General features: G+C 47.3%; 1 protein-coding gene across 1 annotated transcript in view; it reads left to right on the top strand.

Moving 5' to 3' along the window:
* The window catches only part of TRAF3IP2 (TRAF3 interacting protein 2), a 222,308-nt gene that overhangs the window by 83,659 nt on the left and 110,716 nt on the right, over positions 1-27,933 (top strand). Inside the window, exon 5 of the mRNA XM_085612141.1 lies at positions 17,640-17,728. Coding sequence (XP_085468267.1) covers positions 17,640-17,728 — 89 coding nt within the window. The remainder of the gene's footprint in view (positions 1-17,639; positions 17,729-27,933) is intronic.

Below are 27,933 nucleotides of genomic sequence, written 5' to 3'. Positions count from 1 at the left end.
CTCCCTCTGGAACTATCACGGCGTCGTGAACAAACAAATCCAAACAGTTCTGGCGTTACGGGCCAGCTACAGTGTCGGGAAGATTTGCAAAACAGTACATTTAGAAATGCAGGACGTCGGTGACCTCTTTGAGCTTCCGAAAGCACGGCGTCTGCAGGCGTCGGTTCCGGAGGTTGGTGCAGGAGCCGTCAGGCCCTTGAAGTCACGCGTTGCAGATCGAACTCCTCGCGGTTGAAGTCAGAAGCGCTGGCGTCGGCAGGCATCGGGTGCTGCAGTGCGAAGTTCAGCAGTCCAGGGTGCGATGCCCTCAGGTCGCGGTGCGAGCAGCGGCTCGGTGGCGTCGTCAGATGGCGTCGTCGGTGAGATCAGCGTCGCGGTGCGAAGGGAGGCGGTGCTCGTCACGGTGCTGGCAGGTCACGTGCAAGCAGCGGCGTCGTCGTTGCTGAAGCGCTGTCGACAGCTGAAGAACTGAAGTTGATGGCCCCGGCAGGCCAAGGCTGCGGTGCGGGATGAGGGCGATGCGTCATGTAACTTTACCACCGGTGCCCTCGAACCACGGTGCAAGCACCGGCCTCGATTACGGCATGGAGCGGCGGCGGCGGAAATACCAAGGCGGCATCGCAAGGCGTTGCTGAGTGCGGTGCCCACAGGTCGCGGTGCAAGCAGCGGCTCGGTGGTGGCGTCAGCAGGTGGAGTCAGTGAGACCAGGGTTGTGTTGCGGCGGTGCCCTCTGCGGTGCCTTTAGGACACGGAGTCAGAAGCGGCGTCGTAGACGGCGTCGGGTTGCTTTTTTTTCTGTTGCAGCACAAACCACACAGTCCCCAGTGCCACGGGTAGAAGAGCTTGAAATCTTTGTGGTTCCTGAGACTTCGTGAACAGGGGGCAAGCTCTACCTCAAGCCCATGGAGAGACTCACAAATTAGGATGCAGAAAGTCCAGTCCAGGCCTTTCACTGCCCAAGACAGAAGCAGCCACTGCAGGTCAGCCCAGCAAAGCACCCAGCAAAGCAGTCGTTCCTTTTCGCAGCTTCTCTGGCTCTTCTTCTTGGCAGTCTTCTTGTTCCAGATGAGTTCTAAAGTTCAGGGGTCTGGGACCCAGTATTTATGTCCAAAAATCTTTTGATCTTTCAGGCAGAGGGTGTCTGTTCCCGGCCAGAACCAGTTGGGCCTTCTCTGGTGTGAATTCCTGGCAGGAGGTGGAGACGGCATTTGTCAGAGGCAGACCAGGTCCTTTGAGATGCATGGAAATCTCCTCCCCCTTCCCCCATCGTAGCCCACGTCTATTCAGCCCTTTCCTGAACTACCTAGACTAACGGGAGCCCCTCCGGCCCCCCAGCCTTCTGTCATCCAAGACCCAGACAGGCAATCCACATTCCAGCAGAGGCACATGGGATGACTGAGCAAGAAAATACCCACTTTCTTAAAGTGGTATTTTCAAACACAGAATGTAAAAATCATCTTCACTAAAAGATGCATCTTTAGATTCTGAGTTCAGGCATACTAATTTGTATTTTCTTACCGAATTCCCTGGGCCAGTTATGTTTATAAGATGTTACAAACAAACCTCCCATTCTGTCCTATGGGGAATTGGTAGCCTTGCAATAGTGAAAAACAAACTTGGCTGTAATTCACTATTAGGACATGCCACACACACCAGGGCACGTCCAACCTTTCACACACACTGCACCCTGCCCACAGGGGTACCTTGGGCCTACCTTAGGGGTGCCTGACATGTAAGAAAAGGGAAGGTTGGGGACTGGCAAGTGTATGCACTGACCAAGTCGACATGGCAGTTACAAACTGTGCGCAGACTCTGCAATGGCAGGTGTGAGGTACCCTTTCAGGGCTACTCACGTGGGTGGCATAATCGGTGCTGCAGGCCCACGAGTAGCATTTGATTCCCAGGCCCTGGCACACTCAGTGCACTTTACTAGGGACTAACAAGTAAATCAAATATCCAATCATGGAAACACCAATCCATAGCACAATTTACACAGAGCACCTGCACTTTACCACTGATCAGCAGTGCGAAAGTGTGCAGAAACGTTACGCCAGCAAAAACAGAGTCAAAACCAGGAGGTCAGAAAGCAAAAAAGTCAGGGGAAACACGCCAAAAGATGGCAAGTCTAACAGCAGTCTTCTTGGTCCAAACTTTCAGGGTTTTGAGCCCCACATTTTATAGCACAAAATCCTTTGTCCTCTCAGGCAGAGAGTGTCTGTGCCCAGCCAGAACCAGTTCTGCCCTCTCTGGTGTGGCTTCCTGGCAGGAGGTGGAGATGGCATTGTCAGAGGCAGACCAGGCCCATTCAGGTGAAAGGAAATCTCCTCCCCCTACTCTAAATGCAGACCGGGTCTATTCAGCCCTTTCCTGACCCACCTAGACTATCTGGAGCCACAGCACCTCCCCCGCCCCTGTCATCCAAATCCCAGACAGTCAATCCACAACCCCAGCAGAGGCCTACTGGATGGCTGAGCAAGAAAACGCCTACTTTCTAAAAGTGGTATTTTCAAACACAGAATGTAAAAATTACCTTCACTAAAAGATGCATCTTTAGATTCTGAATTCAGGCATTCTAATTTGTATTTTCTTACCGAATTCCCTGGGCCAGTTATGTTTTTAAGATGTTATAAACAAACCTCCCATTCTGTCCTATGGGGAACTGGTAGCCTTGCAATAGTGAAAAATGAACTTGGCTGTCATTCACTATTAGGACATCCCACAAACACCAGGGCACGTCCAAACTTTCACACACACTGCACCCTGCCCACAGGGGTACCTTGGGCCTACCTTAGAGGTGCCTGACATGTAAGAAAAGGGAAGGTTGGGGACTGGCAAGTGGGTGCACTGGCCATGTCGACATGGCAGTTACAAACTGCGCGCAGACTCTGCAATGGCAGGTGTGAGGTACCCTTTCAGGGCTACTCACGTGGGTGGCATAATCAGTGCTGCAGGCCCACGAGTAGCATTTGATTCCCAGGCCCTGGCACACTCAGTGCACTTTACTAGGAACTAACAAGTAAATCAAATATCCAATCATGGAAACACCAATCCATAGCACAATTTACACAGAGCACCTGCACTTTACCACTGATCAGCAGTGCGAAAAGTGTGCAGAAATGTTACGCCAGCAAAAACAGAGTCAAAACCATGAGGTCAGAAAGCAAAAAAGTCAGGGGAAACACGCCAGAAGATGGCAAGTCTAACAGCAGACTTCTTGGTCCAAAAGTTCAGGGGTTTAGGCCCCACTTTTTATACCACAAAATCCTTTGTCCTCTCAGGCAGAGAGTGTCTGTGCCCAGCCAGAACCAGTTCTGCCCTCTCTGGTGTGGCTTCCTGGCAGGAGGTGGAGACGGCATTGTCAGAGGCAGACCAGGCCCATTCAGGTGAAAGAAAAACTCCTCCCCCTGCTCTAAATGCAGACCAGGTCTATTCAGCCCTTTCCTGACCCACCTAGACTATCTGGAGCCACAGCACCTCCCCAGGCCCTGTCATCCAAAACCCAGACAGTCAATCCACAACCCCAGCAGAGGCCTACTGGATGGCTGAGCAAGAAAACACCTACTTTCTAAAAGTGGTATTTTCAAACACAGAATGTAAAAATCACCTTCACTAAAAGATGCTTCTTTAGATTCTGAGTTCAGGCATACTAAACTTTATTTCTCCACCTAGTTCCCAGGACCAGTTTTGTTTATAAGATGTTATAAACAAACTCCCCACTCTGTCCTATGGGTACATGTTGCAATAGTGAAAAACGCAATTGGCAATAATTCACTATTAGGACATGTCAAACACATCAAAGCATGTCCTACCTTTCACATACACTGCACCCTGCACACAGGGGTACCTTAGGCCTACCTTAGGGGCGACTAACATGTAGAAAAGGGAAGGTTTTAGGGCCTGGCAAGTGGGTGCACTTGCCAGGTCGACATGGCAGTCACAAACTGTGCACAGACTATGAGGTGGCAGGTCTGAGTTACCTTGTTACCGGCTACTTCAGTTGGTGGCACAACCCGTGCTGCGAGCCCATTAGTAGCATAGGATTTACAGGCCCTGGGGCTCTCAGTGCACTTTACTAGGGACTTACCAGTAAATCCAATATGCCAATCATTGAAACACCAATCCATAACACAATTTATAACAAGAGCACTTGCACTTTAACACTGATCAGCAGTGAAAAAGTGCACAAAGACACTAAGCCAGCAAAAAAAGAGTCAATATCGGGAGGTCCGAAAGCAAAAACTCTGGGGAAACACGCCAAAAGATGTCAAGTCTAACAAATTAGAATAATAGTTTTCTAAAACCTTATTTTCAAAGATTAATGAGCAAATGTTTGCAATCTGTACTTAAAAATTGGCGTCTTAAAATTAGAATCAGTGTAGCTAATTTACAATGAAATGGCGCAGCGTGGTCCTGCAAGTCATTTAGCTGCGCCGACCCGCGCCATTTAAAAAATGCAGGGATGTGCAATATTAACAAGAATACAGCATACCCCTGTGCTCTCCCATCCGCCAGTACTAAAGAAGCTACCTAGCACCAGTGCAGGCACCCTTGCACCATGGTGCAACGCTGCCTGCATTGCTGGGATGATTGTGTTTGTGCAGGAAGGGACACCGTCCTGCACAAAAATAATCATTAGTGCTGTTTTGCTCCTTCTATGTATGCTGCATTCTACCCACAAATAGGTTTTAGAAAAGCACGCAATCTCAAAAATATACTATACCCTTCTCATTGCAACCACAACCCAATAATCAGATTAAACCTATGAATCCATAAAGGGCTTCTTCATATGCAGAGATCGTTCAATCTGTAAATTGGGCATGAATAAAACAAAAGAGATTATTTCAAGAATTGGATGTCAATACTCAATTAATAAACTACTCAACTGCAACAGAACAGTCACAATTTATGAAATCATATGGGCATGCTGAAAATTCTACTTAGGTAACACCACTCACACTCAAGATCCACATTCAGGAACAAGATGTCTACAAGCCGGATACGAAACAACCTCTTGTAGAACATTTTTTTAAGAGGACATGAACACAACAGGAGCTTTGAGTTATTAGAAATAGAACATTCTGCAGCACACATAAAAGGAGCAAAAAACAGGGGGAAATAAAAGTATTTCTCCTCAGAGCACCACATTAACGCCTCCTTTTGAAAGGCTTTAGGATTTGGCACTGCCTCATATTTACAGATCCTTGTAAATCTGGGGCAGTGTCAGAAAGCAATGGGTTTTGCGTGGGAATGCCCACAGCAATACCCATTGCACACCCCTTTTCCGCAGAAAATTGTGTCGAGAAGGACCATATTTACAAAATGGCTGTAATTCACACAAAGTGGCTAAGCACTGCCTTATAAATATGGAGCATGGCACTGTACCACCAGAGCGCCGGAAAAAGTGACGCTCCGGTGGTGCAGTATCCTTGTAAATATGCCCCATGGTTTCCTAAAATCTTATTTTTAAAAATAATTAAGCAGTTGTTTGCCTTGTGTAAACAGAAACTGTTTTCAATGACATGAGAACTTCCTCTATGCAATTAGCATTATTCTGCACCTGTTCTCCTCTATCTGTTTTGCTTACACCATCTTTTTACATAGAAGGCCACTGCATTTCTCCCGTCCTTCGCTCTCCCTTAGTAGTCTCTCAAGGAACCAAATAACCTGCTTAATTTACAGAACCATAGGTCCTTCCGATCTCTTTTGTTGCCAAACTTTTATTTGGAGCAATAATGACTGCACCAAGTTTTGAATCATCACTTTAAAATGACACTCTCCTCGCTTTTTATGTATCATCCCTGCTTCCCCAACAGCCTCCTCTACAATGACAATTGTCAATGATTCTCCGTTGATTCGTATGTCACTTTTATCATATCTTTGTTTTTTAGTCAGTGCCTATTTTCACTCATAAATTTGGAATGTGAATATGGTACGCACATCAGTAAGTATACTCTTCTTTGGTACTGTGCCCTATCCAACATGGCGTCTCACCCTGACTCTCTTCAGGGTCATCCTAGTCAAGATTTGGCACCCTCTTTTCCTTCTTATTACTGTCGAGGTAGAGCCAGCACTAGCTACCATTTCCAGACCACATGGAAATTCATAACCCATTGATCATGCTCATGGGTGCACTCTCCGCCTAGCCAGCAAGTGACTATCCCCTTTGCCCTTGAGGCCTCTGAAATATTTGACAAGAATATACATTTTCTGACTTGGCTTTTGAATAGTATTTTTACAGAGTCCAAATTACGTGACTACAATTTTGGGCGAGTTCTTTCTTTTATATGGAGCAAGGCCAGCACACCTTGTGAGTTGTGGCATTGGCTGAGGACGAGTCAGTAATTAACCATTCAGCACCCTGGAATAAGATAAAGGGTGGGATTTAGACCTCAAACTTACCCACATAAGCCTTCCTGTTCTAGCTTCAGTGCATGTGATCTGGGTCCATGCATTGACACTTCCTTTTTACTTATAGGCAGAAGGGCTACTGGTGTGCGGTCAGGAAAAAGAGGAATGATGAGGGAAGGGGGATGTGCTGGCAACAGGGTCCATTCCCTGAAGCTCCCTCTTTTTACTTACAGGTAAGAGGAGCACCTGATTTTCGTGGTCTCTGTGAGTACTGGAGTGAAATACATGTGGAAAAGAGAAGGAAGACCTTCATTCCCCATACTTCTAAAACTGTCCATCTGTTTGATACTGCTATTCCTTGGACTTAAAAGTGGCTATAGAGTGAAGACATAGAGTATGTGAGGAAAGGGAAATGAAAGAAATCATAAATGAAGTTGTAACAATAAACTCATTTTTCTTCACCAATCACTTGAACCAGCTGACAATTATTGGTAGTGCTCCAAGCCAAGATATTTCATAGACAGTTGCCCCGACCGTAGGCACTTGGTCTGCAGATGCTCAGATTGTCTGCAATATGCACAATATTAAAGCATTTAAGGGTTGGCACAACTATTTAATTTATTTATTAACTGTACAATTAATTAAAATCATTACAGTAAAAAACATAAAAACGAGCAGGTAAAAGAATGGTCACAGTAAAAGTATAGAGGCATCAGATAAAATTTGGTTGATGTACCATCCCCCCTCCCCACGACGCCCACTCGATCAGCCAGCGCCGGTGGTCATTGTCCTGAGTCCTTGCACAAAGTTTATGAGGCACCTGCGTAAACCTTGGTAATTTTCTACTTCAGCAATCCATAGGCCAATCTCCTTGGCCCTTCCATTGAGAGCCATATATATGGTGCAGTCTCAGTAGGACAGGTAAGTAGGTGCAGGGCTCTGTGCTTGTTTGGGGGAAAGCTGCTTTATCCCCCTTATTTTGCCGTGCTGGACACCGTGATTTGGTTGGGTTAGTTTGCGGCCTTTAAAGCAATCCTAATCTGATGGGTAAATTTCCCCAGTCTCGCCAAGGTCATCGTGGTTGTTTTAGAAAAGCACAAGGCTGACGCTTCACTACATGTCTTGGTTCCCTTGGTGATACAGACTGGGCGAAGAAGTCGTCGGCGTTCGTTCCTAAGGGCAGGGCAGCAGCATAGAAGATGTAACCAGGATTCCCTCATGTAGGAGCACAGTCTGCAGTTTGTGTATTCCCCCTTGCGAGCCCATGCAGGGTTAAAGTCGGTGATTCCTAGTATACATTGTCTCATGGAGAGAATTTTGGTTCAGGCTTGTGGTGTCAGGGCCTCGTTTAGGTAGGGTTGTGCCTTGCCTACCGTATAGGAGCTGTTCAGCTGGACTAAATGGGGTCTAGAACGAAGAGATTTAAGATCCAGATCAAATGATATTTTGCAGACTTGTCTATTTATGGCTTTTTTCCAGGCGTTTAGTGGAATTTCCGGCAATGATGTGCTCTTTTCCTCGCTCTTTAATGTGCTGATCGCTTTGCCGAGGCTGGTGTGCCATACTGAGCTTGGCCCCTCAAAGATGACTCGCAGTTGTTGTCTTAAGGAATTTGTTGGGGCCCTTAAAATCCTTAAGTATAATTTTATAATCTCCCCTTGGCTCATCAGGTCTGGCCTTACCAGGCCTAGCTCCAGTCTTAGCCTTGACTTCCTTGCCAACCTTGGGATGGAGAAGACTGATTTATACGCTTTGGCTGCAATAAGAAGGGCGTCCTGCGACCCCGGGAAAGCCAGGTGGCCATAACTAATGGCTGGCAGCAGTTTTGCCTTTAGGGAAGTCAGTATTGGTCTGGCAGTGGGGCTGATCAGATGTAAGCTCAATTGCTTTAACAGGAATATAATCTTATTGGCTTTAGAAGACTGCTGTTTCAAGTGGACGTTTGCCTTTGCCCGTTCCGTGAGCCAAACCCCTAGGTAGTTGTAGGATGCCACTGTGCTGATTTGCAAATCTCCCATTAGCCACTGCGCTTTCTTTTTCAGGTGGTAACTCCCAAAAATGATGACCTTTGCTTTCCCCTGGTCGACTGTAAGATTTGTTATCGTTCTTGAATTGGTTCAGTGCGTTTAGGGCTCTCTGTGGGCCCACCCTTGTGAGGTCCATTATGGCAGTGTCATCGGCTTATTGTAGCACCGGCAAGGTCATGCTGCCTAATCTCGGTGCTGCTAGGCTGGCTCCTTTCAGGGCGTCCCCCCAAATCTGCCGTGTACAGGTTAAAGAGGATGGGGGCCAGCACGCATCAATGTTTCAACCCGTTGTTCGTCGTTATTTTGGGGGACACTGTGCCGGAGCTGGATTTGACCCGCATCCAGGTGCCTTCATATAGTGATCTAATTGCCTTCAGTAGGTTTGGCGGGGTGCCCCAGTTTTCTAATTTCCACCATAACCTATTTCATACCATTTTGTCGAAGGCTGTGCTGTAGTCAATAAAGCAAAACACGCAAGATGATGGACGGAATGTTGCACATTGCTAAAACATTCACCTCCAGTCACAGATCTGGGTTTAATCCATCGTTATTTTGCTCACCACGCCACCCCAATTCAGACATGGCCATATGCAAATCAGTCTTGACCCTGTGCCTCATGGGAACAGTCCAGCCTGAACTGCCAAGTCATGTCTTCCCTGGACCGGAATCAAGCATCCTAGGACCGGTTTCGGAGTTTCATCCCTCTTCAGCCAGGATAGCTTGACTCCAGTGGAGTAGGGAGCACGGGACCCATGTCTGGGCATACCCTTCCCACATAGGGCGAACAGCAAAACACACAAAATGATGGACGGAATGTTGCACATTGGCAGAACATTCACCCCCATCACAGATCTGGGTTTAATCCAGCGTTATTTTGCTCACCACGCCACCCCAGTTCAGACATGGCCATATGCAAATCAGTCTTGACCCTGGGCCTCATGGGAACAGTCCAGCCTGAACTGCCAAGTCATCCTGGCTGAAGAGGGGTGAAACTCCGAAACCGGTCCTAGGATGCTTGTTTCCAGTCCATCCAAACTGGAGTGGCATGGGGAGCAAAAAAAAGATGGATTTAGGCCCAGACCTCTGTACTGGGGTGAATGTATGACATTGTTCTGCATTCTCTCCATCAATAGTTCTTTTTGCATTCGTCACCCCGATTGGGACGGGTATGCTCAGACGTGAGACCCGTGCTCTCCATGCCACTGGAATCAAGCTATCCTGGCTGAAGAGGGGTGAAACCCCGAAACCAGTCCTAGGATGCTTGTTTCCAGTCCAGGGAGGACCTGGCCTGGCAGTTCGGGCTGGACTGTTCCCATTGGGCACAGGGTCAAGACTGATTTGCATATGGCTGGGTGTAAACTGGAATGGCATGGGGAGCAAAAAAACGATGGCTTTAGGCCCAGATCTGTGTACTGGGGTGAATGTATGACATTGTTCTGCGTTCTCTCCATCAATAGTTCTTTTTGCAGTAGTCAATAAAGCAGCAAAAGAGTGGTGGATTTTTCTTTTTTGCTGCTTGATTTGCTAGGTGCACTAACGCCAGTATGTTGTCCATTGTCGATGACTGTGGTCTGAAGCCGGTCTTGTAGAAGGGGAAGATTCTTTTTTCTTCGGCCCATGTCTCCAGGTCCTTCAATAAGAGGCAGGCATAAGCCTTGGCTTTGAGGTCGAGCAGAGCAATGAGCCTATAATTTGATGGCTTTAATCACTCTCCTTTTTTTAAAAATGGGACTAGTATGGAGCCCCTCCAAGAATCAGGGATTTTTGCAGTCATAAAAGAGTGGTTATAAACGGAGTGAAGACGGGTGCCCAAAAATCAGGGACCTTTTTTAAAACTGGTGCGGGTATCCCGTTTGGCCCAGGGGCCCGATCATTCTTCATGTTCTTGAGTATCCTGATGACCATTTGAGGGTTTATCTGGGTTGACGATGTGCAACGCATCTCATCCTGGTCTCCCTGACCCTCAAGGGGGTTTTGGGGGCTAGAGGTCGTTTCTCCGGTTTTTGTGCTGGATTGGTGGGGAGGGTCCACCCCACAGTTGGTCTTTTCTGTGTTGCCTGTGTTTACATGGGCGATTGAATATAGCTTTATGTGGACCAGACAGTCTTGCTCTGCCACTCCGTTTTCTCTTTGAACTCCTCTGCTACTGAGCTGATTTATGTGTCTCCATAGTCCTGATGAATTCTTCTGTTTAAGCAGGGAGAAAAATTTGATCCATTCCCTCTCTATGTGGGCTTTTTTGTGTTCCCACCATTTCTTTCTTAGGGCTGCCCTCAATGATGCGATCGAGGTCCCCTCCGTTTGTCTGCCCCCTCTTTTCTTTGTTATTAGTGCCTTACGCAAGAGGCGTTTGCTTTCGTGTATGTCCTTAGTTGGGTGGATGCTTCCAGCAATTAGTTGCGTTTTGGACCTGTAGCGTTGTGGCTGGGGGTGACCCAGACTCACTTGTATCTCCTCAACAGTGGTCTCCCAGCCTTTTATCGGTGAAGACGGCATTGCTAGGATCTCTTCCTGTTTTAAATCCAGCCAGTTTTGAAGCTTCGTGCCTGTCTCGTCTGTCCATCTGATTCTCCTGAGGAGGCTATGATTTTCATCCCCTCTGGACTCTCCGTGGGCTTGGGGCTTAATGGCTGATGGAGCTTCCAGCATGAACACTGCTATTAGTGGCCTATGGTCATTTTCCGACCTATCCTCAACTGTAAAGTCTGCCAAACTGGCCGCCATTACTTCACTGACCATGATGTATTCGATCCTTGAGATGTCCCGGAAGGTCGGCTGTGGTTGCCCAACCTTCGAGCGTGCTTCTTTCACTGCGTGAGTTGAGGATAGCTTATGATTGTCAAATAGATCGTGAAAGGGTGCAGCCCTGCCCAACCCTCGAGATGAAGGTACAGCTTTATCGAGGTCCTTCAGGTTAAAGTCCTTAGCTAAAATAACCTGGTGAGTTTTGTATTTATTTAGGAGGTCGTCTATTTTCTCTATCAGTGCCTCCATCCGATTTTTCAAGGTGGTCTGTGCTGGGTTGATGTAACAATTTATTATTAGAAGGCGCATTGGCTGTAAGATGTACTTCAGGCCATCGATCTGTAGGGCTTGCAGCCTGGGTAAATTCAGATTTATTCCTGTCACTACGAGGGAGCTTGCGTGTTTTATATAAACTGATAGACCGCCAGACGGGCGACCAAAGAGGTTCTTTTTATTGCTGGAACATAATGTTCGTAGAACCCTACCAGTGGAGTGCTAGATAATGCCCAGGTCTCTTGAAGGCAGAGTATGTCTCCTGTTTCCAGGAAAAGCATCAGGTTTTTATTGTCACCGATCTTGCTGCTCCCGGCGATGTTCCATGAGATTATAGTTGGTTTCTTCTTAGGAAATGGTCCTCCTCTGGCCTCACACCTGCCTGGTCTGGTCTCGCAGCTGTTAGGAATATTTCTGAGTACTTCCTGCGGTTCCGGATTGGTCTGGGAGGGAGGGAATAGCGCTGATAACCCTTTGGTTATTTTGGCATGCGATCCTGATACCCGTACAGTCCTTGTATCCCTTCCATCTGTTCTGGGGGAATCCTGAGCTATTTATCCTGTGCAGGACCGACCAAAGGCCCTTGTTCCCCTTGTCTGGTGCTAGGATGTGTGGGTATTTTGGGTGGGGTAGATTCTGAGCTTCGATGCCCCACTCGGCAAGTTGTGTGGAATTGTTCAAGATGGCTTGTACTGTTTCCTTTTTCTTCAAGCCCAGTACTGTTGAATCGCCGTGTGTGTCCCCCTTCATGCTTAAGAATCTCACCCATTCTATATCCCCAGTTTGTAGCTGGTCGAGAGTGGCAAGGTGTTTAAAGAGGCGGAGAATGTTACGCCGGTTCAGAATGTCATGCTGTCCCATGCTGTAGAATCTTGGGGTAAGGGCTACCTCATGTACAATGGTTAGTGTGCCAGAGGGTTGGGCCATTTTGTCCCTTCCTAGATCTTGTGCCGCCAGGGTTGGTCCGAGGGTTGCGCTTCCTTGTTTGCTTATAACTGATCCTGCTTTGAGTTTCGTGCTCTGGCTTTGCTGAAATGGTTTTAGATCGTCCGGCTGCGGCGGTGCCATTAACCTTGATTGCAGTGTGGTTTTTTCAGCCGGTGCAGGGCTTGTATCCTTTATCGATTGGTTCCCTGGAGATTGACCTGTTCTTATTTGCGGCTTTTGACCTGCCGCAGTGGAGTTGCTTATTATGGTTGGCTGCTTTTGCTGTTCTCCGGGAGGTGGGACAGTGTCAGGTGCCTTTTTGCCCCAGTTTTTAGTTATGAAGATTGGGTAGAGCTGACCAACTTTCGGGTCCCCTTGTGGGGGTCTACCATCGGTCTTCCTTGACTGCAATTGCCTTTCTCTTAGCTTAGTTTTGTTCAGTTGTTTCTTCATCTTCTTTTTTGATCTTCTTGATAATGGGCGTTCAGGCATACAAGTTTTGCCAGGAATAAGTTATTTCTAGTCAGTTTCCGTGATGTCTGGGACTTCGCTGCTCTCTATTTCCCCGCTTTTGTGGCTTTGTGTTCCTTGTGTCGTTTTAGCATTATGGACAGAGACCTCGCTCCTATGTGCCCCTTTTTGATCCAGTCCGGCTGATGTCATTAAGCCGAGTTTGGTTGCTTCCGTTTGTCTCACTGCCAGATGCTGTTGTCCTGTTGTCTGTATTGCTCGAGGGCCATGTTTCCCTGCCTCCTTTGACAATCTTTACTATGTCGGCTAGGATCTTGGGAAGCAACGCACATTTTTCCATGAGGATTGAGCAGGAACATGAACATTCACCTCGGTTGGATAGCAAGTACTGGTCAATCCTATTTTCCAGCTCTTCCACTCTGGAGCTTATGTTAACTAGGCGGCCAGCAATCGATTGCAGAAGATCTATTTGGACTTCCATTTTAGTTGACTGCCACAATAGAGCTTTATTGGTGTCGCTGTTTATTTTAGTCATCGATGATTTCCGGAAATCTGCTTCTGGGCTGTCATTAAAGGTAGGATGGTCTACTTTTGCGTTGATGGCCCATGGAGGCCCTGTTTGCCCCCACCCTAGCAGGTTTGGGGTCAGTTCTAGTGTTCTCTTTTTGGCCTAGGATTTGGAGAAACGAAGATGTTAGCTCCCCAGCCACTGGAGACTCTAGGGGCTGAACGATTGATTGCTGCCGAGAGCTTGTAGGCAATGGAGCTGGCACTATGCTCTCCGTGCTCTTGCTAACCGAGCCGTGATCATGGTCTTTTGACTGATGGATCTGCACCCTTGTCACTACGGCATCAGGGGCTTTGGTTAGTGCAGTTGCATGGTCCGTGCCATTTGTGGTGTCGTTTCCTTTATCTGTGAGTATGAAAAGGTTTTGTGCGCTGGGTGGTCCGTTTGTTGGTGTGCTTTTGAGTTGTTTGCAGTCCAGGTTGGCCATTTCCTGTTCATTACTGTGTTCCAGGTGAAGTAGTGAGCCGCCCCTGGGAACGGCAGTGTGGAATAAAGGCTGTACGCTCAGCGTTTTAGTGCTATTTTTTTGCGTGATGTGCAGGTTGCGCCCATTCCGTGATGTGTTCTCGGCTGCCTGCTCCTGCCCGTCCTTAGTAGTGCCCTGGTCGATGCTAGCAGCACCGTTTGTCCTGAAGAAATATTTAATCGACCCCCTTAGTTCTGCGTCTTGAGGCAGTTCATTTAAACTTTCAGTGAGTGATTTGCTCCTGGTAATCCTTTAAATTGGGCGGAGCCTGTTGGTAGGGTCCTCAGAGGTCGTATGTTGTCGGCCCCTTTTTTTGGGTCCCATTCTGCTGAGTTTTACTCACAGGAAACGCTGATTTGACTGTTCTGTTTGTTCTGATTTGGGACTGGAGGCCAGGTTCTAAGGCCTAGACCTAGATGAACTTGATGTGGTCCTCCAGCTGCCTCGCTAGTCTGCTTCGCACTCTTCCTGCATTCTACTTAGCACTTTCCGCTACCCGCTTTATGTGTGTCTGCAAGAGGGAGCTGCGAATAAAGCACTTCTCCTCTGTATTGTTACTGCTGGGTTTTAGGCGGAAAAAAAGAACTGTTCACTGTTCATTGTTCACTATTCACTGCTGGAGTAAGAAGCTGCCCCTCGCCGGATAGCAGATAATGGAAATGCAGCCAGAGAGCAGGGTGCAGGGACCCGGGAGCTGGTGGAGATAGTGGAGCGAGCGGGACACGCGAGGCATGCAGGGTGGTCATAGGCTGCCCACCTCCATTATCCCATCGGGGGCACTTGCCCTGTGCTTATTTGTGCTGCTTCGCCTGCTGAGGATCAAGAGCCATGAGGCTGGCTCCTCAGAGTTCCCTGCAGAGTCAGAGTGGGGCCGTGCTCTTGGGTTGTAGCTCCCCGCCAGGAAGCGGCGTCTTCCTCTGTGCACCGTCCTCCATGCACCGCCTGCTAAATGCTGTCGCCTGTGTGTGGGGCGGCTGCTGTCTGAGTCAAGCTAGTTGTAGCTTTGGGGCTGGGCTGCGCCAGCTGCTGCCACTGCTCCCCGCCCGTTGCTACAGCTCCTATGTCGAGAGGCAAGGCGAGGTGCGATGAGGCGGCTAGTCTGAGTGATTAGGCAGAGGCGGCAACAGCAGCGCTCGGTCGCGTTCTGTGGTGGTCCGCAGCCCTCGATTGAATAGTTGTTTGATCCCTAGTTCAGCCGTTCAGTCTGTCGGTCTAATGTAGGATAAAGGCTGAAAACCGGCGGGGAAATCGGCGGGGGAGCCGGGGCCCGAGCCGTAAGCAGTTTCGGTGTCCTCCCACTCGCTTCCTCCTGCTCCGTGCTGGTGCTGCGACCTGCGGTCTGAACAAAGACGTGGCGTCTGGATTCTCCCTTCTCCGTCCGATAGCCCTGTGTACTAATGCACTTGTGGCAGACAACAGTGTCATTTTGCAACCACAGACTCAAGATGCAGCTGGTTTTCCCAGCCTCTCCTGTACTCTATGTATTTCCTTCTGTAGAAAATAATATTGCATAAACAGAGGTAGGTTCTAAAATGAACAACATTACGTAGACATAGGGGTTTTGGCTCTGCTAGTTCTGCAGTGTCACTTATGGGGTCATACCTAAAACCCACTGCATGCATAGCAGTGTCACAGATAAACACACCTCTAGTATGGAAAATCCACACATAGACACACAACAAACATAAAAATGCCACACTTAGACACACTGAAAGCATTCGCATGTTACCCATAAGCACACTGCAGGCATTGAAACACCACAAAGACACACCTCTAGTATGAAAGTGTCACGCATAAACACACTGCAAGCAGGGGAGTGTTACCCACAGACACATTGCAGGCATGGAAATACCATGTAGACAAACTGCAAGCATGGGCATGTTGCCCATAGACACACTGCAAGAATGGAAATGCCACACTTAGACACATTGCAAGCATGGATATGTCTCATTCCAAACATGAAAATGCAAAACTAGTCACATTGTAAGCATGGAAACGCCCCACATGGAAACACTGCAAAGTCAGACACAAGCAAACTGTCAACTTGGCTAATCCTTTCTCGAGCTCCAACATGATCCCTGAGATGTTAAGTCAAAATCCCTGCTAATAGCCCTGTAGAAGGTGGTCTTTCAGGGGTGATGCCAGAAAGATAACAGCTTGCAGGTAAAGCCTTGTGGAATAATTCACTGCCTTGGTATAAACATACGATAGACAGACAGACAGGCGGAAAGGCTGATAGATGCCATGCAAGTCTTGCTACCTGATCTGAAATCGGGATTTGGTGGCTGAAAAATAAATGTTAACATGCTTAACAATACTCCCATTAAGAATGAGAATTAATCTTTTTGCTACATAAGAAATTATATTATCTGTCACTTGCAAAAACAAAGTGAAATACTCCCACTGCAAAACATTAATAGAAAAAAATAAACCTATGAAAAGCTCTTCAAAGAAGAATGTACAACATAAATTTAGACAATAAAATGTCTAGATTTGCTTTGATCCCATGATTTCAGGGCTTAGGGTTCCGATAAAATTAAAAATATCAACACCCATTTTGCTCCTTGTTTGGGGGATAGAGTTTTTTTAATACTTGTCAATCAATCAGGAAATTGTAAGTGCACTACTCACCCGTGAGGGTCTCAAGGCGCTGAGGGGGGCGGTCCGCATATCTGATTAGCCAAAGAGCCAGGTCTTGAAGGTGTTCAGGGAGGGTGTGCGTCTGGTGTCTGCCGGTAGCTAATTCCATGTCTTGGCTGCAATGTGAGAGAAGGATCTTCCGCCTGCTCTGGCTCTGTGAATGTGTGGGGTTTCGGCCAGTGCGAGGTTGGAAGATCGGACATTTCTTTTGGGTACGTGGAAGTTGATTCTGTCGTTGAGGTTTTTTGGGGTCCGTTGTTGGTTAGGCATTTGTAGGCGTGAGTGAGGATTTTGTAGGTGTTGGCTGATGTGTTCGCGTCGAGGGATGCCGAGGACGAGTCTGGCGACGGTGTTCTGTATTGTCTGAAGTTTGCGCGGTAGGGACTTGTTGATGCCGGCGTAGAGTGTGTTTCAATAGTCCAGTCTGCTGGTGATGAGTGCGACATTTCCTGCCCCGAATCGTAATAATGTGTCAGGTTGTCCTAGCTATTATGGAGTTTTACATGTTTAGGAGTACTCATTAGTGTTCTCGAAGAAAGGTGTGGTGTGGAAAGTGTTTATTGTGACACACTGGACAGTGAAGAGCAGTCACAACAGAAGCCTGTAGGTCTTCAGTTATTATATTGTGTCCAGCAGGTAAGGGGGTCATGCCGTAATGTAGCATTATGGCTTGCTGCACAGTGCTGTATGGTGGTTATAAGCCCTCTTGCTGAGTTATAGGCTTAAGTCATAGGTGAGGGACTTTACAGGGGATAGGGCCTTTCTCAACTGGTATAATCTGTGATAACAGAGTTGCAATGCTTTTTGAATATTAAACCCACTAGTGCAGACTGTTGTAAAATAAACCTGTAGAACCTGAAAGGGCGCAGTTGAAACTTTGGAGCAGATGCTTTGTACCAGTCATTATTGGCCAAGAGCCAATTTATTGTCTTTACTGCAGCTCTCTACATTCTAGTGTTCGGATAGTAAACGAAAAAGTGGTGGAGTTGATTCTGTCTTGCCCCATTATTGGTCATCTCATAAGTTCTGACCATTTGACTCTCAGTCATGCGAGTTGAGTGTTAAATCAATTTTGGAAAACAACTTAAGTAAGACATTAAATCTCTTAATCAAAGTGTATTTTAGTCAATTTTCAATAGAGAACTAACCTTTATGACTTGCATTCATCTCGCAGGCAAGGTCTTCATCACATATTCTGTGGACGCAGCGTCTGAAGTGATAAAGCTGTATAATTTTCTCTACACCAATGGATTTCATGCTGCAGTAAGTACGTCTCTGCAAAATGTTGTTCTCATTATAGTGGCAAGATTTAGAGCGCATAGTTTGCAATATATTGTTATGTCTTCATTGAAAGATTGTTTTGGGGAAATATCACACAGAAATATCAGGAGAACCCAGCGGATTGATAAACTAGCTAAGAATTCAGATCTTTGCACTAATCCAGGTTTTGATTCGTGTTACCTCCAAACATTGAAAACAAAACTTCTAAAAATAACACTTCTCTATTTTTAGTTCTAAAAATTAATACCTCAAAAATGGAACACCTTTAGGTGCACTGCTGACAGCATGATTTGCTACCTTGGGCAGGACTGCAGCACCAAAATACAGCCCATTAACATCACTTAGGCAAGAGAGAACAAAAGTGATGGTGACCTGAACTACATGAATCGCAAGATCCTCGTGTCAAAGGAGGCTTTGGTGACCTTGTTTACTGAAATAAGATAGAGAGATCAAAGTCCATAATCACATCATGGTGCTTCACTTTGCAGGTAGTGGATGAGGAAAGTCTTAGTTCCAGTGGTCATTGAGCACTACCTTGATGCAAAGACTTATTTTTTTGTAAACGAGTATCCTAATTTTTTAGATTTGAAATTTAGAAGGTTGTGTGACATCCATTACTTCTTTCCTAAGAGATAAGGATCATGGGAGAAAGAATCTAGGTCTGAAAACATTTCCAGTTTGTGGATTTTTTGAGTGCCATCAGCATAGTTGTAGTAAAAGAGGTTTTAGAATTGTATAATTTTCAAGAGAGGGCCGAGGTAAGCATTCTACAGAAGAGGAGCAACTGTGGATCATTAGGCGGCGCCTGCTGCAGTGAGGAAAGGTGTGGGCAGTAAGTGAAGGAAGGGAGATAATTTGGAATCTTATTGTAACATATAAGAAGATATATAATTATAGCACAATTTCAGTTAATTCAGTGCCCACTGATTCCGGTGTTGTGCAGGCAGTGTGTCTGTCGTAAGAAGAGGAGGAAAGAATACTGGGGTCAAACCCGTGGCGTGCCTACACCCTGATGTGGCGCCTGCTAGAAAGGCAACAGTGGCTCAAAAATGAACTGTGGCCCCGGTAAGCCCATGGAAACACTAAACAAACAGTATTCGATTGAGAGCACTGATAGGAGCTGCCAGTTGGAATGATGAAGCGAGACAAAGTGCCCCACATGATAAACTGAACAGTATTCGGTAGGTCATTGTTAACACTAAAGAGGCACATAGGAGTAGTAAAAAATATTCAGTAATTGGGGCCTGGGGTTCTTGAAGACTGATCAGAAGCAGCTCGCTGAGCACGTTTAGAAGAGTTAAGGCCTCTTGGGTGAATTGTCTCAGAGCTCTAACAAACTGCAGAAACAAGTACTAGACCTCGCTGAACAGGTAAGATTTCGTAAATACAGGTTGAAAGATTCGGAAGGCTGCTATGGGTGAAATGATGCGCAAGTGATTGGTCTCTCCCAAACCATTGCACAATAAGCCATCCTTGCCTTCATTGAACTGTTACTTCCTCGACCTATTGCACCTCATAGTTTCTTTAATTTATACGCAGTGTAAAGGGTGCAGTGTGTCTGCTGCCCTCGGTATCATCTCCAAGGCAAGTAGTGATCCGACTAATTATTTACAGAGACCGCACCTTTTGCTTGTTTGACAGTAACCAGGTAAAGGAAAGTGGAGCATTATGTGGTGTGGGGGTTTGTCCTCACCATGTAATATTATCATGATACCCCAAAGATGGTCGTTGGATTCACACTAATAACTCCTTAGCTCAGTCCTGATAGTGTGACAAAGAGCAGTCAGGCTTTACTAGAAGAACATGTGTTAAGCATTTCAGAGCACCAGCATGGACGATAAGTAATTGAGATTCAACATCAATTTATAAAAATAAAGTGTATTTGTATCTTAATTTAGACGCCAAAACGAATGGAATTGCATACATACAACCGGAGTTATAGAATTTAGAAGTAATAGAAAATCAATGCAAAATAATACAGTGAAAATGTAACATTGTAGTCAATGGGACAAACCACTAGTGTCAATCGGTCACTTGCAGGTCGAGTTGCATTTTACCCTTGCAGGGTAATGGTGATGTGTATCCCAGGACCAAGCCACAGCAGTCAGTTCAATTTTACCTGGCCCATGGAGCCTGGGTGCAGAGTTGTCCTGGTTGTCCTTGATGCTGAGCGGTTGCCATGGAAAAGCTGCTTTTACCACTGAGATGGTGCTGTGGTGGAAAAAGATGCAAAAAGACAACAACGGTATGGTTGCTGATGCCGGTCAAAGGTCCAATGGAATTTTTTCTTGATGTAAGGTCGAGTAAACGGGTCAGTTGCAAGAATGGCAACCAACAAGCCTTGGCAGCGGTAAGCAGTGCTGAAAGTAACTTCAGCATCTGATGGCCTAGGGGAACACAGTATGTGCCTGTAACTTCGTGGAAGACAGGACTACAGTTCTCACAATGCACTAGACCATCTGGAATTGGGCGATCCCACGGAGGACTCGATGACTAGCGATTCTTATAATCCAGAGCATTGTTTTACCTGCAGTTTACTGGGGACTAGTGCCACTAGTCCATGGAAGTCTGAGGATGCCTCAGGCTTCCAGAGGGGTCCCTCTAGCTGGGGGGGGGGAGATAGCCTAGGACAAGTTTCGATCAGGCATTTCTGAGAGCGTTGCCACAGGTGCAGGGTATCCCTCCTCTGCTTTGGCCAAGTCTTGTTGTCGCTGGTGCACGGCTGGCTCTTCTTCTGCTCCTTTGATATAAGTTGTTCGGAACTGAGGTCCTGGTGTCAGGTTGGTCCTTTAAATCCGAGATTTGTGGTACTTAGGGGTTTGGGAGTTAGTAGCCAATGTGCAGCTAGTCCTCCACTGAGGTGACCACATTTGAGGTGTGGGTAACCTTTTCTACCCAGAATCCTCTATTCTGCCACTCATAGAGGTGTCAGGAATCACATTTTTGTGTACAGACCGGGCTGCTCACCCTCGAGGTGTAGCTAGCCTTCCAAGAGTGTACACCTCCTTGCATAACTAATTTCCAGCCTGCCTGTTTGTGAATGGGCCTGGATCAGGAGGAGGGCTGTTTCCTCCACTGGGAGTCACCCTAATGCATATCAGAGGAGGGCAGGCTTTAAAGCTCACAGCCTTGATGTGCCACTTCACTAGCCTGCTTGGGAGGAGGGAAGTGTGACCTCCTTCCTGTCTAATCATTTGCTCCTGACTCCTGGGAGTGATCACACTGCCTGGTAGGAGGTCAGAATCTTGCCTTGGTGGCAGCAGGTGTGGGAAACTCTTGCTTGCCAGCCAGACCACAGAGAAGCTGGGGCAACCAGGTGGGCAACCTCTAAGGTAGCCACATGGTTGCATGCCATGTCACCCAGGGCACGACATTTGTGTCAGGGGTGAGTAGTCACGTTGTTTGATACCAAACATGACATATTTCAGCGGTACCATAATAGAATTGCCATACTCGAGAATGCCCGGGTGGCAGCCCATGTCATCCTATGGACCACTAAATCTTATTACAATTTCCAATGGGGAAACCCACTGTAGGGACCTATAGGCTTATATTTATATGTCTTCACCAATAATATAGTGCACTCTGCCTCCTGGGCTGAGGAGGCCTTACTTCGGTGTGCCTTACATATAAAAAGCTAGTGTATTAACAGTGCCACACATGGTGAGGGCACAGTCGAGTTTGAGCAGTTTGCATTACTCTGCAGTCTGCAATGGCAGGCATGCTGTCAGTAGTTTACTTGGGTCACCCAGGGTGGCACGAACCTGTGCTGACGCCGTAGGGACTTATAAGGGGGCAGAGTCGCATATAACTGTTTTTCTAGTTGGTAGGCTTCAGTTCACTGTCAGAGTTGAAAACCCACATCTAGAAGTCCAAAAGGGGGCAAAAAGTGGGGGGCATCTGCAAAGAGCCTTGTTTTCTAACAAAAGGTTATTATTTTGTGGACTGTACTAGGGCAATGCATCATCCATGCTGTTCCTTCTAGTAATAAAATGCAAGCTGTGGTTAATGGGGATGCTATATATGGTCCTGTTACCAGCAAAGCTGAAGATAATAACTGATGATAAGTTATACATCTTGAAGGATCTTAATGAGGTCTTGGACTTAGTGGAGAAATGTAGAACTGGATATGGGTGGTCAATATCCTGCCTGTGAGCCAAAATCTTGCAACATTATCGACAGTCGCATCTTTAGGTTTTCATCCTCTGTTATTCAAAGCGGTTTGATACTTGGGCGCTACACTTCCCATAACGTATAATGGCTCTTCCTTATGCTTTAGGGGACACAAATGTCATTGACTTGCCCTGTATTGATAGCAATTAATTTGCAAAAGGCAATTGGCACAATCAGTTTTAAGTGAACTTTTGCATTTTTTAGATGATTGGTCTGGGGCAAAAATGTGATGAAATGGATCACTCTACTGTGTACTCTACCTACAGTAAGGGTTTTGCATTGGCCTAGTGATATTTAGTCTTCACAATATCTTTGTCTTGGCAATGAAGCCCCTTGTTAATGTCCTGCAACTTGGAAACTGGGGCAGAGGCATACCTATTGCAAGCACTGTGCATACCATATTGTAATCTGCAGAAAATGTATTACTGTATTTGAGAAATATTGATCCTGGACAGAACCTATCAATTAAGGTGATGGAGCAATTTGGACATTTTCTGGTCTTCGTGTGAACTGCTCTATGTCCTGTGTATTCCTGATCTCAGTGACATTATTGCAATATCATCAGGTTGCACAATTAGATGGGAACAGGACACATTCCACTACTTTGGTGTCCATATGTTTCATTCTAAGACAGATATACTAGACAAACATATTAGAAAGGCTCAGGTAGGCTTGAGAGCCTGTTTCCCTTTTAGAGCTCTCTCCATCTAATACAAATATCCAGAATATCATTGAAAAAATGCTGTTATTACTGCAACTTTTATATTATTTCTCTAACTTACTTGTGCAATTGCCCAAGACATTGTTGAAACAATTGTTTTCTATTCTTTTTATGCTGACGTGGAGCTCTAACATAAACATGTTTGCTCTACGCATACCCTGGCATCAGACCTCTGAAGGCAGCTTGGAAGTCCCAGACTATAATCTTTACTATATAGCTGCACATCTGCAGTGGGTGTCACATTGGCTTTCGGATGTTCCTGCCCCCCCGCCCACTGCAAATCCTCCCTTCTTCTGGAATTGGGCATCATTTTGTCTGGCTTTAGTAGAATCAAACTTATTGGTCTATTTCTGAAATCAGTGTTTAGCAGTGAAGGCATCCCAACTACTGGTTGTAATTCTAAATATTGTGGGGACAGGCACCTATGTAAGATTGCCACAGAAACAGCACACCAGAGTTCTCAGGATGTTTTAGGAACTAATTCAAGCTGTTGTGCTACAGGCTGACCAGCTCACATAAGGAGAAATCAATGGGGTGACCATAACATTATTGTGAGATGAGCACTCCGAATCACCCACGCATGCAGTACTGAACGTGTTGCTTGACCTGGAAGGAGAACTATGACATTGTTACATTGTGTTCTAATTGACATACCTAGATGCGCACTAACTGCCCTGCAAAAGAAATGGTCTTTTGACATTAACTGAGAACTGAGTGAAGGACAGTGGCAAGTGATCTTTAGACATCCTCCTAAAATATTCAGAAACATGAGCAGCGAGCCAGTTGCAGACTGATACCAACACTTCAGCAGTCACATTAAAGCCAATGAGGTGAGCTTTGCCGCGATACTGAAAGCCAACAGAGGAGAGAGCATCTGCTCCCAACATCGCGACACCTAGCAACCTGCAACCTTTACCTGGCGCGACGTGGTAAGCTGCACTGCCTTTGCCACCGGTTCGAGACCCCCTATAGTAAGGGGGCACCTTGGCAAAACCACATAAACATCACCCCATCCAACACTAAGCCCTGGTCAGACCCACACGGGAATATGTGCGGCAAAGAGTCAGAGTGTAGGCGTCTTCGGAGGCCATGCAGTGGAACTCCACAGTGGGACGGACCGCAGCTCCTGTCCATGGAAGAACGGAGCGGACAGCCATGAGGAGGGGTATGACGAAAGAGAATATCTTGTGGTCAACCATTCCGCTAATGCAGCACACCCACCCAACGAGGCTTCGGATGCGCGCAACCAGAATCCAGAGGGCAGGCAGCATCGAAGGCCATGGGGTAGTGACCCAGCAACGAAGGGGGTTAAAAGCAGCCCTCATCCACAAATGGAGCTGAACACCAGGGGAAGGCATGGCGGAAGACAATAACTCACAACAAGTCATTATTGCCTTTCCAGCACACTAACCCCACCCAACGGCGGGACCCACGCCCACCAGACACAGAGGGACAACCATCGCGGGAACATGATCAACAGGAGCAGTAGACCCTCTGCCCAGAAACCCCAGATACGGACTGCCAGCATAGTGGAAGCATCGAGGCCCTCAAGAAAACAGTGACCCTAACATCCCCGGCCCATGAGCTTAGTGACGGGCCGCAAAACACACCGGGGTGAGAAATTGCAGGGCCCAAACCACCAACAGCCAGAACCAGGACACAGGCGCTCCATGGGTGGCAAAAAAAAAAACAGCGGCCTACCACTTACACCCAACGCCACCAACACATGCAGCAGCGGAGAAATCGGGCAACACAATCCCGACATACAGACTGAAGGCTGGAGGAGAAGCCAGGAGGCCTCCAGAAATTGATGTAGGGGATCAGATAAACCGAGGCGCCTAGGGACCCAGATAGCGTCAGCACTAGAACCTCGGAGAATGTAAGAAAGGAGAGGACCTTCTCTTTTGGCCCTGAATTGTGACCTCATCTGGGCTGCGGGACAAGTTGAACACAGCACAAGAAGGTAGTCCACCACCTCCCCCCCCCCCCCTTAATCATGAACTGACGCAAGCACCACCATTAGCTGTATTGGTGCAGGGCCAGACTGGCCTGGATACGACCCTTCACATGGGTGAGCAGGCATAGCAGTACACGTAGCCTCATCAATGCTTCAAGTCGCCACAGTTATACTGCCTGGACCCTGCCGAACCAGACATCAGCAATCCTGAGGAACCATACACCAGCAATCTCATACAGGAAAGAGATACCGGGAACACCGCTTGCACTCCGAACTGAGACCGATGCACAGGGGGGGGAAGGGCCCTCTCCATGCTGCAACCTTTGGCGAAAAAACGCAACTGGAAACTATACAAGAACTCCAGTCCCAAGTTACACAGCTTGAAGGGAGAACAGACGATTTGGAAGGTTGAACTTACCGGAAAACTTGCTCAAATCTTTCACACCAGGCTCAGAATTAACTGCATTCTTCTCCGTGGAGAGAGCCCATCGAGTCCCTGCGAGACGACTACCTCCAGGATCTCCTCCACGACCATTACAAACAAAACTCCACTTCTGTGACAGGGACGCAGTACTGCGAGCCGCCAGACAAAACTGACCCATCAAAGTGGAAGACAAGCACATCATGCTCTTCCCAGACTACTCCTGCACAATGCAGTGCCAACGGTCATCCTTTTTGGAGATAAAACAGCTGCTCCGCCTCAAGGGAATACAATACTCCCTGCTGTTTTCGGCGTGCCTCAAAATAATACATGAAGAGACCACTACATTCTTCACGGTCCCGAAGGAGGCATACGACTGGATGGAACTACACCTACGAACTAACCCACACCCTGAGGCAGCCCAGAAAGCCCCATCATGGGAACTGTGGAACAGATGTCGTCGCAGGAAGGAAACACTACACCACTCCAGGTCTCCATTACACAGAACTGTCATAGGATCCCCTGACCTGGAACAATTATTGCTGAACGAAGAAGGGCCCTACAGGCAGCGACAAAACTGAGCCCAGCCCTTGTGATCTCAGATGAAATAGGCAGACCCCACATCTTCACACCAGAAGAGAACCACAGTGATTCAAGGACCTCCTGCATGGACTCGGTCACCTCGCCATTGGTAACCCCGCAAACGGTGGACACACTCATATGATGGACATCTATGAGGACTCCTACTTTCTCTATCACACCCTTCTCTCACTGCATAACCCAACACAAAAGGTCAAACCACATGCACATACACATACACACTTATAACCACATACACACTAATTCAACCTCTGACACTCCTAACCCTCACCAGGCACCCAGATTCTCCATGGACTACACAACAGTTGAGCCTTGGCATTGCACGAACGCCACCCCATAATACAGTAGTGCGCTCGCCTGACAGTACATTTGGACACACTGCCTGTTGCAGTATGTCCCCAGTAGTTGGACCCTATCCCATTACAGTTTTTGCCGTTTCCCCAATCCGATGCCGGAGAACTAGACAGACTCCACAGGCGCTGGTGAGGCACCTTCTGCGCCACCATGTACACAGCATACGCGTGCGGGGCGCTGATATGGATCAGACCCGGGGATTCTTTCCAGGAAACCTGTAGGGGGTGGACACAGAATGGCGATATACATTTGTAGAGTGGCTACTAGGTGGTCAAAGGATAGATTAGGCAGCATTTATTCACCGAATACTGAACAGGAGAGATTCTGGGACTCTCTGTCGGGTGTCCTAGCCCAATTCATACAATCGCCATGGGTCCTGGGCGGAGATTACAAGTGCGTGCAAGACCTCTCCACGGACAGATCATAACCCCCCTCATCCCATCTCCCAGACAAATACACAGACAGAACAGTATCGCACATGGATACACCACTGGTCGCTCCTGGATGCCTAGAGGACTCGACACCCGACGACCAGGCTATACTCCTTCCATTCCGTCCCCCACAATCTGCGGGTACGACTCGACCGATTCCTATGCATCCCATGATCATTCCCATGATCCACAGCAATGACTATTTGGGACGGGTCCTATCAGACCACTATGCACATATTATGACTCTCAAGTGGCTCCCACCCCTACCCCGGTCCCTACATGGCGACAGCCCCAATACTGCCTCAAGGACCCAGTATTCCGCCATGAACAGGGCAACAACATACAGAATTATTTCACAGAGAATGCACACACAGCATCCTCCTGGATGCTAGAGTGGTACGCCTTTAAGGTAGTCATTAGAGGAGCATGTATTCGACAAATAGCAGGGTTCCGCATGACACTAGACCGAACCATACGAGCGACCGAAAACAAGCTGGCAACCGTGACCAAGGCCGAAGATGCCAGTAGGGCATCCCCGTCACAGACTGTAGAAGTAAAGCTTTGGCAGATCTACGCAGATACAATTTAAAGGCGTACACAGCTAGGACACACAGGGAAGGGGACCAATCCGGAACACTATTAGCCTGGCTAATCCGGCAAGACACAAACACACACCCAATCACAAAAAAAGCTTACCCCGCAGGAGTCATGGCTCATACACAAGCAGAGATCTTACAGGTCTTGCGCGACTACTACGCCGGAGTGTACAACATCCCAGGACAAGGCAATCCAGACTCAGATTTCTTACTCCTCTGACCATACCACAAATCGCCCTCTCAGACAGCCCCTCTCTTGATGCGCAAATTACGCCAGCAGACGTGAAAAACGCGGTCCAAGCCCTTGCACGAAATAAAGCACCGGGCCACGACGGCCTGCCACTAGAGTATTACAACACACTCTCCACACAATTAGCTCCCAGATTGGAAGCAGTATACAAGGCAACATCAGAGTATTACAACACACTCTCCACACAATTGCCTCCAAGATTGGAAGCAGTATACAAGGCAGCATTAGAGGCTGGAAAACTCCCTGAGTCAATGTGAGAATCTATATTAGTGTTGTTACAAAAACCAGACTGCGACCCCCTGCTCTTGTCCTCATATCAACCATTCACAGCGCTGTTGGCATACTGTAAAATTCTCTGTAAGATTCTAGCAGATCGATACAATGGGATTCTCCCGATATTAGTGCATCCGGACCAATGCGGGTTAGTACCAGGCAGAAACACCTCCCACAGTATTCGTAGGCTGCTTCATGTCCAGGATCAGGTGCAGAACCGATTTCCTAATGCAGTCTGCTTGATCCTGGATCTGGAGAAAGCATTTGATACCTTAGCATGGCCATACCTATTTCCGGTGCTTCGGCGGGTGGGAATAGGCCCCACACTTATGGCGTACACGAAGCTGCTATATACAAAACTTACATCCCAGATACGTTATGGCTGCAGCATTTCGGCCCCCTTCCCAGTGA

The sequence above is a fragment of the Triturus cristatus genome, chromosome 6 (genome assembly GCF_964204655.1).
Source record: "Triturus cristatus chromosome 6, aTriCri1.1, whole genome shotgun sequence".
NCBI classification, from domain to species: Eukaryota; Metazoa; Chordata; class Amphibia; order Caudata; family Salamandridae; genus Triturus; species Triturus cristatus.
Note: the sequence above shows the minus strand (reverse complement) of the source record. Positions and strands in the feature narration are given on the sequence as shown.